Raw genomic sequence first — 15535 nt, forward strand, 5'->3', positions numbered from 1 at the left:
TTATTATTTTAATATTTCCTCATCACTGAGGATCTTATTGTCATGGTCACCCATTGGTGAAACCTTTTTTTAAAGAAAGGACTTCTTTTTTCTCACCTTTTAACATTTGCAGGGTTCCCTCTGAAATGTATATAAGTTTTTGTAAATAAAAACATGAAATCAAATTTGATCAGAGGATCTCTGCCTTCATAAATCCCTTGTATTCTGTTTGAACAGTGATAGCACATGATGATAACTGAGGGCCAGTTGAGTAAGTATAGTAATATTCTGAAAGATAAAATGAATGGAGGAATGTGGTTGGTGTTGATAAATGAGAAGATGTGCTGTATCCTTTGTGCTTTCCCACTTTTAACATTTTTTATGCTGACATGATTCATATTCTAGTATTATCAGATTCCTTCTCATTTTTAATATTCTAAGAAGCACACATGGAGAACTTCTTTTCACTGCTCGCTTATTCACAAGTACAGATGTTTGTACACACTGCCCTTGTGACACCCCTGCCCCGGGGTTTGCATTTCCCCTGTAAACCAGGAACGTAATGCATGTTAGTGGGACTAAAAGCCACTGTAAAACTGTGCATGCTCAATCATCCAGATAAGGAAATCCCAAAAAAGTTGTTTCTGTTCATCTGGATGGGAGATGTAAATACACCCAATAATCATAGATCACAGAACACCAAAATCATTTTAGATTACAGCTTAGAAGAGTGTAACATAACAGCTAGCCTTACCAGCATGAACCAGTCACACAGTGAACAGAATATTAAACATTCTTCTACATAAGCTGATTTCCTAAATGACATAAAAGGCTCAAGACTGTCCTTTCCAGGCAGGAATCAAACACTTCTTTAGCTACGCACACAACTCACACCATGCCTAGATATCCACTGTTGAGTCAGTTTGAAAGGTGGCTCTTGCTATGAGTTAGCTTAACCTCAGTGCTCTGGAGTCCAGAGCACATGGGCACATGGTCCAGACTCTGGACACATGGTCCAGAGTCTGGACCATGTGCCCAAAAGCGCAACTGCGCTCTCTTGCCAGAAGGGGGCTCTCACACACAGTCGACAGCCTTTCCAACAGAGAGATGAAGAAAGAGACGAAGAGATGAACCTGACCTCATAACCCATTGCTTGCCACTGGTACTAGTCTCAGTCATTATGCAAATGTAAAGTTTAAAAGGTTGGGGAAACCTGCAAGATGAGTGACAAAACATTGCTCCCACTGAAAACGGTACGTGTAAATCAACAGAATTAACTTTTCTATATTTTGGGTTCAGCTTAGGGAGATTTCCCAGTTCTTGCCATTGCAATTTTTGCATTGTTTGAACTGATAGACATCCAATGGTCAATGGTAACTTTACTGTCTCCAATTAGAAATTGATTTACAGTATGTCCACACATCAAGCAACGCATACATTAAAAAAAAATAAAATATGAACAGCCCAGGTTTTTCAGTAGAATCAACAAAGTCCAATGTGTAGTAGTGATGGCAACAACGCTAATGGTTTAGCAGGTATAAAAGACGCTCTATGTCTCTTGGTCTTCACTGGTGGCGCTTTATACTGACGACCTGATGGAAGCAGCTGGAAATCTCTAAAGAGAGGATTGTCTGAACATAACATGACAGAGGTTGCCTTCCAAGTCTGGTCTAAAGACAAATATCGGTACCAAGCAATGATACAAAACATCAAATCAATAAAACTTTCATAAAAAAGGGTCATCATTGCAGATGAAACATTAAAAACTCTCAATCTCCTTAAAAAAATACAGTCGTTGTTGGACATTTTTTTTCAATGTAGCAGCAAAATGTGACTCAAAGGACGGAGCAGTAACAAGAATAACCCACAAATACTTATAGCTATCCACCAGTTCAATGGCTGCACCATTTACTACTGTCATTGCAGGATGAGGGGATGGCTTCCTGAATTCAATTACCATGTCCTTAGTTTTCAAGGTGTTGAAATTTAAAAACGACTGATAATACCAAGAAACAAACTCATATCTCCTTTGTAATTTTTTTTTTTTGTTACCTTAGAGATATTCCCTTCAATAAAAGCTGACTTTCTTTCATGAATCAGCCTCGAAGACCATGGTTTGTTATTTGGGAAAACAATGCACAACTTTTAAAGGAATAATCATATCTCTACAAAAGCTGCAGATAACGTCAGTCAGTTCATTAATGTTTTCGGATGACTCACACCGGCCAGTCAGTGCAAGCAAAGCAGCCCTGCAGGGCTAAAGAGACATCGTTATCATACCTCTGTGGGGTGTTTCCTTGCCTTCTCTCTCCGTAGCACAGTCTTATAAACAGGCAGGAGATGCACCGTGTTTTGGTCAGAGGATCTGAGAGCGGGGCCTGCCACAGATGTATACGCACCTTTAATGAAACCATAACAAAGATCCAGAAGCGTGTAGGAGAGTTCACATATTTATAGAAAGTGCCCAGTGTTTTCTTCAAATTACAGTAATTAAAGTCCAACAGAATAATATTAGGGGCCTCGGGACAGAGAGATTGGAGCGAGTACACGGGGGTGTCAGTCGCAATCTTCAGATTTGCTTTCAGATGGATGTAATTAACGGTGACGTTGATCTGCGGGAATTCCCTCGGCAGGTAACGGCCTGATAGACAAGAGAAGCTCGGTGTTTGGCAGTTACACCTGTTCACGGTAAAGTTTTTACACTATTTCTAAATAATATATTCCTCCTTCTTTCTGTAAGTTTATGCTTATGTATATGATGGAAGAAGGTTGACACAGCGACACAGGGCCTGCTCCTACTCTATTTTAGGGTGATTTTAAAAGAATCTGTAGCACATTTTGCAGCATTTTATTTTTTTTTAAGAAAATTACATGTAACCAAGATCTGTGAATAGTGGCAGTAACTTTTCATACACAGACTAACAACCATAACCCCCACATTTCTATGTCTCGTATCAGCATGTGCTAGACATTCTCCTTTTAAGGACCAGTTTTCCTGTGTAAGCAGCTCATTTCTTTACTTGGTAACATCATTTCTTTGTTGTTGTTGTTCTTGGTGCTTGTTATTGTCAGGTGTATGAAATTGTGGAGGTGAACTTTACGTATTTTGGACCATTTGGGGCTTTCCTAAGAAGACTGAAACGACACCTCCTCCGTCTTGCCCCGAGAGAACACTCCCACTCACACAGTCTGATGCATAAATTCCCTCTCTGTCAGAGAAGTCATGCTGTTGCTGAACTGAAGCTGTAAAAATCATTAAACAACAGAAGAAGCAGACGGTAAGTGTACTGTTCTTTCTGTAATTTAAAAAAAAAAATGACACAGAGGATATATTATCACAGCAGGTCATGCAAAATCAACTAACCATTGATAAAGCAATTACAGTTACGCTTGATAATTTCAGTGTGGCACATATTCAGAAAAAAATACAGTAAAACTAACAACAAACAGAGATTATTATCTACTTATTTACTGTTGGACTGTTGTTCTTTATCGTAAGTGGGTTTCAAGCTTGTTCAGTGACAGATTCTCCTTGTATGTATTTAGGTTGTTAGAGTTTGCACTGTGATTCAGTGTCAGCTGTTTTACAGCAGTTCATAGTCTGAGAACCACTTCCTGGTTCAACCTTTGACCCTTTTTGCACTACTTTGTTTTAATTCTGACGCTTATCTTTGACTGAATTCAAGCCACGTGAGAGAGATCTCTACTTCTGTAATCACTTTAGCGTAAGTAATAAAATGAACATAAACAAGTCAGAAATCCAACCCCAGTCTTTCCCTCATGGTCTACAACTGAGGCTTCATGATGTATAGTGTTATTATAAGATGCAGATTAATGAGTCTGTGTGTCTACCTGTAAAGTGTTTGACTGAGAGTTAATTGATTCAGTAATAAAAATGCTATGGCAGATACCTAACAGTCTTGACAGTCTCTTTTATAAAGAGTGTTGAGATGTTTGTTTGGAGACAGATTACATAAACGTGATAAAACACGGTCACAACACTTCACAAAGCCTTTGTTCGAATATGGGTGTGGCCCGAGAATCCAATTGCAGGATGGTCTCCAGAAAATTTGCTCAAATAGCATTTTATTACATTATTTAAGATAATGGAAGAAGGGAGAACAGAAATGTTTTTAAAAAGGAAATAAAAGAAGTGAAAATGAGAAGGAGAGAATAAAGTGGAAATATACACAGATCAGACATTATTGTCATGATTATCTGTTCCTCATGGCACAAAGTAGTGGGTGTGATACATGAAGGAGCGAATGATCATTTTGTCCTCAAAGTTGATGTGTTAGAAGCAGGAAAAATGGGCAAATGTAAGGATTTAAACAAGTGATGACCTTTTATGGTTATTCAACTGAGTTAGAACTGCAGCTCTTATGTACAGCTGTCAGTATTATAATTATCTGTGAAAAAAAAAACCCTTTTGAAAACTTTTGAAAAAAAAAGTAAACTAACTGAAACATTTTGTTGAACTTGGAAAAGTAACTAAAATAAAATACAAATATAGAGGAAACACTTGGATACTTGTACTGCTTTTCCTAAGACCTTCCTCTGACATATGAACTCCATACAATAATGACTAAAAACAGTAAAAACCAAAATCCACTATAGAAACTAATGGAAAATAGAGTGAATTTAAAGCAAAAAGCCAAAATGAATTAAAAATAAAAACTAATTAGAAACTAGAAGACTAAACAGTGCTGAGCTACTGTAGTTTAAATTATGTTAGTGCTGGTTCTAATAGAAAAGTGTCAATTTGTTGTGTATCCTCTGAATGCACAGGTGTCAGAGCTGGACCACTGAGCAATGGAAGAAGGTGCCCTGGACTGGTTAGTCACATTTTCTTTTACATCCCATGAATGGCTGGATAAGTTTATATCTTTACCTGAGGATGAACTGGAAGAAGCTGGCGGTAGCAGTGTAATGGTTAGATATGCAATGTTCTGCTGGGCACTGCTATTCATGTGGATGTTGATACCAAGATGGCGCCAGTGTGTGTGGCTCGCCGTCTGGCTCTTCCTCTGTTGTGTTTGCTTATGTTGTTTTTTATTGCTAGAGTCAACTCTCTTTTAATGTACAATCGCCAAAAACTGTTGGACCTCCGACTAGTTGCCAGTGATCTTACCAATGCAACTTATAATGGACATAAGGCGTTACCTCCATTCCTGTCTGGGATACCAGCTAACCTTTGTCGGACCCTGGCCCCAGCCTCACGGCGAAAGCGTTTCAGATGCCGGGGCAAACGTAGCGGTCTACTCGTGAAACTTAAGGCGTACTTGGTGCGCTCCTCCCCGGCTTCTTGGAACGAACGTGGATCTGTACCTTGTCATGCCTTTTCTCCGTGCTCTCTGGAGCCCATCGATGCCTGACTGGTGCCCGTTGTTGGCTCGGATCAGATGTCCCAGCCGCGAAAGATTTTCCCTCATCTTCGTCGGCGCGGTGCGAACCTACAGAACTTGCGGCCGCTGCGTCGGGTCTCGCTGTCAGCCACGAACACGCTGACCTCCACCAGGTTTGGATTGGTGAACACTAGATCGCTGAGTAATAAAACTTTTAGTTTAAGGGATTTATTTATGACCCAAGGGCTGGATTTCCTCTGTATAACAGACATGGCTGAGGGCCGGTGTTCCAGATCTACTGGCGTTTAGATCAACTGGCGTTGGTCGAACAGATGTGTGGCAGTCTTGCGTTTCAGGAGCTGCTACCGACAAACCAGCAAAAAAACACCAAATGTGTCATCTGTGACACTTGTGAGGTTATCCCAAACACACTCCGTCAGTCTGGATGCCGTTGAACAACAAAATGTTTACAAATGTTTCGAGTTTACCTGGTGATATCCTCATGCGCGACGCGATCGCGAAAACAGCAAACAATTAACAACAGCCAGATCAACCTGTGACACACATCTGCACCACGTTTGAATTCGTTTCATGCACAACACATTTGTACCTTTCAATTGTCTCTGTCTGTGCGTCATGCAAATAAACCTTTGAAAAGAACAAAATGATATCATGTATGTACTATCAGGCTACATTTGTACAAAATGCCAAATTATATACACAAAGTCATAAGAATCAACACCCCTGTTCATCATGATATCAATACTTTTGCCCATAAGAAAAATGTCGTGAACAAATATAGACACACTAATATTTCACCAGTGTTGTAACATCACATGTCGTTAGCATGGGTAAGATAACGAAATCAATACCTCAGATGGAAGCACCTTGACTGGGTTACTTCAACATCACTGGGTGACATGTCACTTTGATGCACCGACAGTGGAATTATAGTTCAGGTGACCTGCATGCCTTTGCACTTTAAAGACACTAGAGCACCTAAAGGACTCATGGAAACATCAAGTGATACATAGATAAGACTGTTGCACAGAAATATGCAGTATCTGCACACTGTAACATGTTTAGTTGCTTTACTCAAGAGCCTGACTTCAGATGAATGGCTCTGACAATCTAATTTTACTTGCAGATTGAATGCACCTTCTATGGGAAGTGGTACCACACGGTGTGTGTGGGCTTCCCCTCTGCAGAAGGCGACTACAAATGTTGTGGTTGCTAAATAAACAGAAAAAATTTATCCCTGTTGTCTTCGCTTACTGATTGTTTTTAGTGTTGACAATCCACATTGCTGGGATTGCATCTTTCAACATGTTTGTGGGTAGATGTGGATGTACCAGGGCTAAGTGCAGCCACTCAGCCTCTACTCAATGTGATCATAGCAGCAGGTGCAGATGTGTCACAAGTTAATCTAGTAGTAGGCTGTGGTATTTGGCCACAGGTGGCAGCAGTGGACTGACCTCCATTGGAGACTGCTCTAGCTGCTATGTGATAGTGGATCTGCTACAAATTGAAGATCACATGCAAGTGTTGGAAATTAACCCTTGTATTATGTTGAAAAACAAAAAAGTGACATTGATTTTGTTGCGGGTCATTTTTACCCGTACTGTGTAAATCCACTCAGGATTGTCAAGAAACTGCAATAAAACAATAGCAACTTTATTTCCCATCAGATAAACACGTAGAACACAGACATACAACAGTTAGACTTTCCATAACTATTTTAGGAACAATTTGGTTTTTCGTTCTTAAAAACACATTTCTTTTGAACTTGCCCAACGTTCTCAGTTTTTCAATGCTCAACATTTTCGATTTTGTTCACATGATGGACAGAATGTAACTGTGTGCTTTCTGCAGATGTACGTCTTGCATTTCTCACACAAAATGCTTGTTTTACAACAGGAATCTTCCTAACTAAGATTTAAAACAATAGATTTCTACGTCTCCTCCAGTCCCAAAAAAAGATGACAAACCAATCGCCACACCTGAGTCACTGACTTTCTTAAATCCACTCACTCTCACTGGCTCTGTTTATTACTATTCACTGTGTAACTGCTGTGAATTCACAGTAACTGCCATCTCCTTACAAATGTTCATTAGATTGACCACACTTATACAGACTGTATATAACTACTCCAGCCATGTTGATGGATTGCCTATATTGGCTGGAAATATTCATTTCCAGTGAAAAGACACAGACAGACTCTGCTTACAGGATGTGATGTGACAACACTGATGAAATATTGATGTGTCATATTTGTCCAAGGCGTATTTCATTGTTATGGAAAAAGAGAATATTAAAATCATGATGAACAGGGGTGGTGATTCCTATGACTTTGTGTATATAATTTGGCATTTTGTACAAATGTAGGCCAATAATAAATATATGATACCATTTCGTTCTTTTCAACGGTTTATTTGCATGATGCACAGACAGAGACAATTGAAAGGTACAAATGTGTTGTGCATGAAACGAATTCAAACGTGGTGCAGATGTGTGTCACAAGTTGATCTGGCTGTAGGCTGTGGCACTTGGCCAGAGGTGGCGCTGGTTGACTCGACTCCACGTTAGTGCACAAAGTAAACTGCTCGCTTTAGTTGTGAAGCAAAAACGCTGAAACCGGAGAAATAAAACGTGCGAGGGGAACGATAACGACGACAAGAGTCTCCCGATCGTTTACTCTTGCTGTCCTGTGAACAACACCCGCGTGGTGTTAATTGTTTGCTGTTTTCGCGATCGCGTCGCGCATGAGGATATCACCAGGTAAACTCGAAACATTTGTAAACATTTTGTTGTTCAACAGCATCAAGACTGACGGAGTGTGTTCGAGATAACCTCACAAGTGTCACAGATGACACATTTGGCGTTTTTTTGCTGGTTTGTCGGTAGCAGCTCCTGAAACGCAAGACTGCCACACATCTGTTCGACCAACGCCAGTTGATCTAAACGCCAGTAGATCTGGAACACCGGTGAGTCCAGCGTTTTCACAGATCTCTTACCTGATGGCTGCTGCTTTTTAAACTCTCCTCGAATATCAGGCAGAGGAGGAGGACTAGCGGTTGTTTTTAAGAAGCAGTATAACTGTAAACCACTGCCATTATCAACCTCACCTAGTAGCTTTGAACTGAGTATGTTTGAGCTAGGTCGCTCTCACACAGTGCTTTGTGCTGTGGTTTACAGACCCCCAAAATACAATAAGGACTTCTTAAATGACTTTTCTGATCTGTTGGCTGAAATTATGCCAAAATATGAACATGTCCTTATTATTGGGGACTTCAATATTCACGTGTGCTGCCCTGACAAGCCAATGGCAAAGGACTTTTTAAATCTTATTGACTCTTTTGATCTTGTGCAATCTGTGTCTGTGCCTACACAAAAATATGGGCACACGTTGGATCTTGTTTTAACTCACAATTTACCTGTCTCTAACTTAGAGGTTTGTGATATTGTATGGTCAGACCATAGGCCTGTCTTGTTTGAGGTTTTCCTTCCTTGTACCAAAGTTAATCTTCCTCCTGTTGCTGCTAGGTGCTGTCGTATTTTTAACCCTTCCTCTGCTGGACAGTTCTCTATTGTTTTAAATCAGAGCGGCGGCCTTCCTGATTTCATATGCAATGATACAGAAGAGCTGAGTACGTGGTTTTGCTCTGTCTGCCAAACTGTTCTAGATTCAGTGGCCCCCTTTAAGCTTAGGCAAGTAAAAGCCAAATCTGAACCCTGGCTGAATGAAGACACCCGTGCTGCCAGAAGAAAGTGTAGGAGAGCTGAACGTAAATGGAAGAAGGATCAACTTCAGGTGTCATACCAAATGTTACAAGATTACTGGAATTCTTACCAGAAAACTGTAAAAGATGCTAAGAGGAAACATTTTGCTGCTATTATTCAGGCAAATTGTCGTAAGCCTCATGTCTTATTTAAGACTATTGACATGGTCCTTCATGCTCCACAGACTGTTGGTATCGAGTCCTCTCAGGAAATTTGTGAAAACTTCCTACACTTTTTTATTGATAAAGTGTTATCTGTCAAAGCGCAGACTTCCCAGTCCGTTCTTGACCCTTCTACCCCTGTCCCTAGTTCTGCTGTCTTTGACAGGTTCGAGCCAGTTTCCTTGCTCTGCCTGCAGGAGTTGGTTGCTCACATGAAGCCCTCAGGTTCCCTTTATGATGCTCTCCCTCCTCGATTTTTCAAAGAGGTTTTTCTCACTATAGCATCAGCTGTACAATCCATTGTATATAGTCTGTCCTCTGGTGTGGTACCTGTCAATCTCAAACATGCAGTGATTCAGCCTCTACTCAAGAAACCTGCTCTTGATCCTGATATTATTGCGAATTACAGACCTATTTCCAAACTGCCTTTTATCTCAAAGATTCTTGAAAAGGTAGTTTATAAGCAATTAATGTCCTTCCTAGAAGAACACGGTATTTTAGAAGTTTTCCAATCTGGTTTTAAAGCTTTACATAGTACCGAATCTGCCCTTTTAAGAGTTTTTAATGATGTGTTTTTGGCAAATGACTCAGGTGACTGTGTTATTATCGTGCTGTTAGATTTAACTGCTGCTTTTGATACAGTGGATCATAATATTTTAATTTCCCGTTTAGAGCAGTTGGTGGGTATTAGGAGTACCGCACTGCAGTGGTTCAGATCCTATTTGGCAGAGCGAACTTTCTCTGTGAAACTCGGGGAGTTTGTATCCTCTGCTGCTTCTCTTCAATGTGGGGTCCCACAGGGTTCAGTTTTAGGCCCGCTTCTTTTCTCTCTATATCTCCTACCCCTTGGGTCTATTTTCAGGAAACATGGGATTTCTTTCCACTGCTATGCCGATGACTCCCAGATTTATTTCCCACTTAAAAAGATAAATGGCTTCTCAGTAGACCCGCTGCTCAGATGCCTTGATGAAATAAGGGCCTGGATGGCTTTGAACTTTTTACATTTTAATGAACAGAAAACAGAAGTGATGGTTTTTGGTGGCGCTTCTGAGGCCACTATTATAGATCTTGGTTCGCTGGTACAGTATGTTAAACCAGTCATCACTAATCTGGGAGTTAAAATAGAGGCAAATCTTAAATTTGAAAGCCAGGTCAGAGCTGTTGTAAGATCTAGCTTTTTTCATTTGAGGAAATTAGCCAAAATAAAGACTATCTTATCGAAACAGCAGTTTGAGACAGTAATCCATGCCTTTGTTACTTCTAGGCTGGATTATTGTAATGCACTTTATTTTGGGGTTAGTGATGTGTCCATTTGGCGCCTGCAGGTTGTGCAAAATGCTGCAGCACGTCTTTTAACTGGAACAAAAAAGTCTGAGCACATTACCCCAATTTTAATTTCACTCCACTGGCTACCTGTACATTTTAGGATTGTTTTTAAAATTCTCTTATTTGCTTATCTCTTAATGGCCTGGCCCCCCCCCCCCCCCCCCCCCCACCTCTCGGAGCTACTACAACCATATAAACCTGCCCGTTCCCTTAGGTCCGCCAATCAGCAGCTCCTTAAGGTACCGAAAACTAAGTATAAATTTAAAGGTGATCGTGCTTTTGCTGTAGTTGCTCCAAAGTTGTGGAATGATCTACCTTTGCATGTTAGGCAGGCCTCTTCTCTTTCTGAATTTAAAAGTCTTCTTAAAACATATTTATTCGCTGAAGCCTTTGGCATTGATTAGAGGGGTTGACTCTATTTGTTTTAACATGTTTCAATTTATTTTAGTTTTTTATTTTATCTTATCTCATTTTAATTTTTATTTACTTATGCTATTAGCATGTACAGCACTTTGTGAACTCTGGTTTTATGTTAAAGTGCTTTATAAATAAAGGTGGTATGGTATGGTATGGTATGTTACTTTGACATGCACCACCTACCTAAACATTGTTGCAGACCATGTAGACCTTTCACAGAAACAGAAAAATCGGCAAAATCTCAAAGTGCCTGACCGTTTCTCACATTCTTATAGCTAAGCATTCACATTCTTTCTCTCTCTCAGTGAGCCTAAGTTACAACCTTGGCTTCTTGTGCAGTATGTATTGTTCTTCCTAATCAGAGAAATAAGGTCATGATTCTACACAAACAGCATTTCTTATAAATCAGTAGTAGAATGCATCATAAAACAGTGTAATATCCCATTCCTGTTTTTCTCAAAATAAACAATCAATAAATTTTATTACATGTACCTGGGGATTTTCATAGCTCAGCCTCCAACCTCAAAATATACTGGGGCAGTCCCAGCAGCACATTGACACACATAAATCAACAACCTTTCTCAAAACTAGGTGCCTGCTGGTCCCTCTCTAGTCTGAACAACAGTGTCTCAGTAACTTTCCACTAGAAGATGGTCCCCGTTATGTACTCTCTCCCAGCCAAGCGTGAGCAAGAGTCTACAGCATTCTACCCCCCAAGGACACGTAGTCTAATGCCTTTATTTTCAGGGCTGTGTCCACTTAATACCACACTATATGGTTATATGGCATTTTAGTTAATATAAAGCATAGAACCGAGGCACTTCAAATAATTCCATCCCAACACAGGATAACGCGCCCTGCCACAAAACAAAAATGGTTCAGCAGTGGTTTGAGAGGCACAACAACAAGTTTGAAGTATTGGCTTGGCTTCAAAATTAACCAGATCTCAATCCAGTCATGCATCTTGTGAGTTCTCCAGGACAAACAAGTCAGATCCATGACTTCATCCAGGACTTCAAAGATCTGTTACTGTCTTGGTGCCAGATACACACCTCTGGGGGTCTAGTGGACTCCATGCCTGGATGGTTCATGGCTGTTTTAGAAGCAAAAGGGGGAGGAACACAACATTAGGCAGGTGGCATAATGTTATGCCTGATTGGCGTATACATTAATACATCTGAAATTACTTAAATGGCTAAAAAGGTGATGAAAGGGACACAATATTTGACTGGTAAATACATTTTTACAAATAAATACTGATACACAACTTAGTCCTTGAAGCAGGAAAAATGTTGTTACTTGTTACTTTCATTATTTTAAACCTATTGTAGTCATTTACTGTTGTTTTTATTTATTTGTTGCTTTTATTTATTATACCTGCCTTCAATGGAAGGACAACAAAAATAAGTTATTCTCAAAGGCTTTTCCCTCCATTGTACGCTACCTTTGTCATCTGCATCAAAACTCTGCTCATCTGTCACAGGACACTGTACTGATGATAATATATTTTCTCTCCCACAGACAAAGATGACTCAATCAGTTACTGTGACAACAATGAGTAGTGTGGAGTCCACAACCATTAATACCACTGAGAGTCTGTTCCTGGACTCCCCGTTTCGTTATGTGCTCATCCCGGTTTTCTACATCATCTTCTTCATCCTGGGCTTCATCTCTAACCTCTACGTGCTGTTTGTCCTGCGCTGTCTTCGTCAAGCCAAGGCCATGGGAGAAATTCACATCTACATGACCAACTTGACCATCGCTGATCTTCTGTTTGTGTGTGCTCTTCCCTTTTGGATTTACTACTATATGCGTGAGGGAGACTGGGTTTATGGAGACGTCATGTGCCGGGTGACAGGCACCTTCTTTTTCATCAACACCTACGGCACCATCCTCTTCCTTTCAGCCATCAGCATCAACAGATGCTGGGCGGTGACTCGGCCTCTGGACGCAGCCTCGTCAAACCACAGAATTCGTGGAATCATTGTTTGTATTTGTATCTGGGTGTTTGTTGTGGCAATGTCTGTTCCTTTTCTGGTGAGTCCAGGGATCAACGTGCACCGTAAAAACAACACTGACATACGTCGCTGTTTTGAGGGATACCAGGGAGAAACTAATGACAAGAAGAAAAAAGTGGCTGTCACTCATTTTCTAATAATTGGATTGTTTTTTGTTGTCTTTTTACTCATTGTGATGTGCAATTTCCTTATTGCTCGAATTCTAGTTTGTAAAAATTCTCCTCAGTCGGAAAGTCAGTCTTCAGGAACACAGTCTAAAAAGCCCACTGTGACATCCATATTCAAACGGCCCACAGGAGTAAAACGGAGGGCTCTCCAGATGTTGCTGGCAGTGGTGGGAGTGTTTGTTCTGTGTTTCCTGCCACACCACATAGTTCAAGGCCCCTGGGTTCTGGCAGTGCTGGAGATCGAAGACGGCTTCGGCCACGTGAAATACAGCAAGACCACTCGTCAGTTGCTGAACGACGCTCATCAGATCACTCTGGTTCTTATGGGCCTCAACTGCATTTTGGATCCTGTAGTTTATTATTTTGCCACAGAGAAGTTTAGAGGACTCATCAAGGCCCACATTAAAAAATTAATCACATTTACCCAACCTTGGAGCTACCACTTCAACCAGCCTGCATCACCTGTTTGGACTCCGGTAGCAAATCAGAGGCCTCATAGGAAACCCACAAAGGCTGGGGTGGAGGACCAAAGTCAACATGGTGGGAGGAACTCAGTGGTTATTTTATAAAGTATTTTCAAAAATCTTGAACCAAACCACATCTCAGATAAGATTCTCTCCATTTCATGACAGAGATGAAATGGAGAGCATGTCCACATTAAAGGTTGGAGAGGCTTGTTAGCCTTATTCTAGGAATTATACTCCGGAATCAGGGAGAGGAGGATATATGGTGTTGTGTGCTTATACACGTGGAATTAACCATTTACCACAGACGGAGGCTGGTGCTGCTTAAAACTACAGTGAGTCAGAGCGGTGGTTCACGCAGTTCACAATCCACTGTATAGAGCCTTCATGAAAGACTCCCCTACTGTGCTTTTATTAGTCTCTACCTCCATCATGTGGTTTACATGCAGTATTACTCACTTATCTCAGTGGCTGTAAAGAAAGCAGTGTGATCTTCAGACTGCACTAACATCCCGTAGAGATGTGGGATCATTCTGAGAGTCAACATCCAAAGAAGTTTTGAAGAAACATGGAAACTATTCCTGAAGATTACTTAAAGAGTATTTAAGGTGTATTAAAGAATAATTGTGGTATTGTAAAATATTAACTTTTGCTGTTGTTAGAATTATGGACACTCGTGTTTTGCCTTTTATGCTGTATTTTCATGCATATTTGCACATACTTCAATTAACCTCTGCCCTTGTCCATCTTCTTTTTCAAAATATAAGGAAACAAGGGGTAGCTCAAGACTTTTCCACAGTGTTGTACCTATTGACCTATACCTCTAACTGACCTGTACCAATAACTGGTTTTAATATAAATACAATAAATTTGTCATTTATGACACATCATCTTGTGGAAGTTGTTCTCTCTGAAATTTTTGTAAATAAAAACATGAAATCAAATTTGATCAGATGACCTCGGCCTTTATTAATTTCTTCCATTCTGATTGAATGCCTACAATGAGGGTTAACCTTTTCTTCACTTAATAGAGGAGGGGTGGGGAACTTGTGCAGACGCCTGGTAATGAACTAATCATTTGATTCAGGTGTGTTGACCCAGGGTGATATCTAAAACCTGCAGGACATCGGACCTTGAGGCCTGGAGTTCCCAACCCGTGTAAAAGAGTTACTTGAAGGAACTGAATGCGTGTGGTAATTTGTGGAAACACTCCTTGTTAGAAGGATAAAGCATTACCCTCACAGTGTGAAGGGTTGACTAAGACATAGGAGTGTGAAATGTTGAAAGTGAAACTGTTAAACGCTTACAAGCTGTGTGTGGGTGTATGATAACATCCTGTTCCAGTAGTGATGATAGTTGTTGGTAAAGCTGACGTCTGCATGGAAATGAAACTACAGTAACAATAACAACTGTAGAGTAGGGAGGAGTCACACAGGACAGGATCCCTGACTGGAGGTCTAAGACCATTGCCATGAGGAAGGACTACTAGGAGAACAAATCAGGGAGCCTAAACCAGGGCCTTTCCCCACAAATATTTTCTGTTTCAATGTGTCTAATATATGCTTTGAATTACGAATTGTTCTCCACTTCTCTGTGTCCTGACACTGAGAGCTCCACGGTTGTGCATCCTGAATCTCTAAATTGTTACCTAAAATAATGTGAACTGATAAATTGTCTCCTGAACTTCTCTCAGTAAAAAAGATGTACAGGTACAGGGTGAATTTGTGTATTTTGCTATATCATTTTTATGTTTTGTCAACATTAAATGAAGGCAAAGAAACAAAAACTGTCGCACAAAATGCCCGTGGACATCTTTGATGTGTTATATTTGGAGTGATGAAAATATGCTAATGAAATCAAACAAAACATCAATCAGA

The 15535-nt window shown here is 40.4% G+C and overlaps 1 protein-coding gene across 4 annotated transcripts; it reads left to right on the plus strand.

Moving 5' to 3' along the window:
• The first annotated feature begins 3164 nt into the window (after nucleotides 1-3164).
• LOC102799715 (platelet-activating factor receptor-like) lies at nucleotides 3165-14602 on the plus strand. 4 transcript variants are annotated; one of them, XM_035910959.2, is made up of 3 exons: nucleotides 3174-3257; nucleotides 4768-4814; nucleotides 12531-14602. In XM_035910959.2, exon 3 carries the CDS (start codon nucleotides 12537-12539, stop codon nucleotides 13761-13763), a length of 1227 nt encoding a protein of 408 aa, XP_035766852.2. In that variant the 5' UTR covers nucleotides 3174-3257; nucleotides 4768-4814; nucleotides 12531-12536; the 3' UTR covers nucleotides 13764-14602. The 4 variants fall into 4 exon arrangements, with proteins under 4 accessions (XP_035766853.2, XP_035766852.2, XP_035766851.2 ...); XM_035910960.2 differs by lacking the exon at nucleotides 4768-4814 and having other exon boundaries at nucleotides 3165-3257; XM_035910958.2 differs by lacking the exons at nucleotides 3174-3257; nucleotides 4768-4814 and adding an exon at nucleotides 4970-5497.
• The last annotated feature ends 933 nt before the right edge of the window (nucleotides 14603-15535 follow it).

This window comes from Neolamprologus brichardi, chromosome 19, assembly GCF_056152115.1.
Source record: "Neolamprologus brichardi isolate AB-2024 chromosome 19, ASM5615211v1, whole genome shotgun sequence".
NCBI classification, from domain to species: Eukaryota; Metazoa; Chordata; class Actinopteri; order Cichliformes; family Cichlidae; genus Neolamprologus; species Neolamprologus brichardi.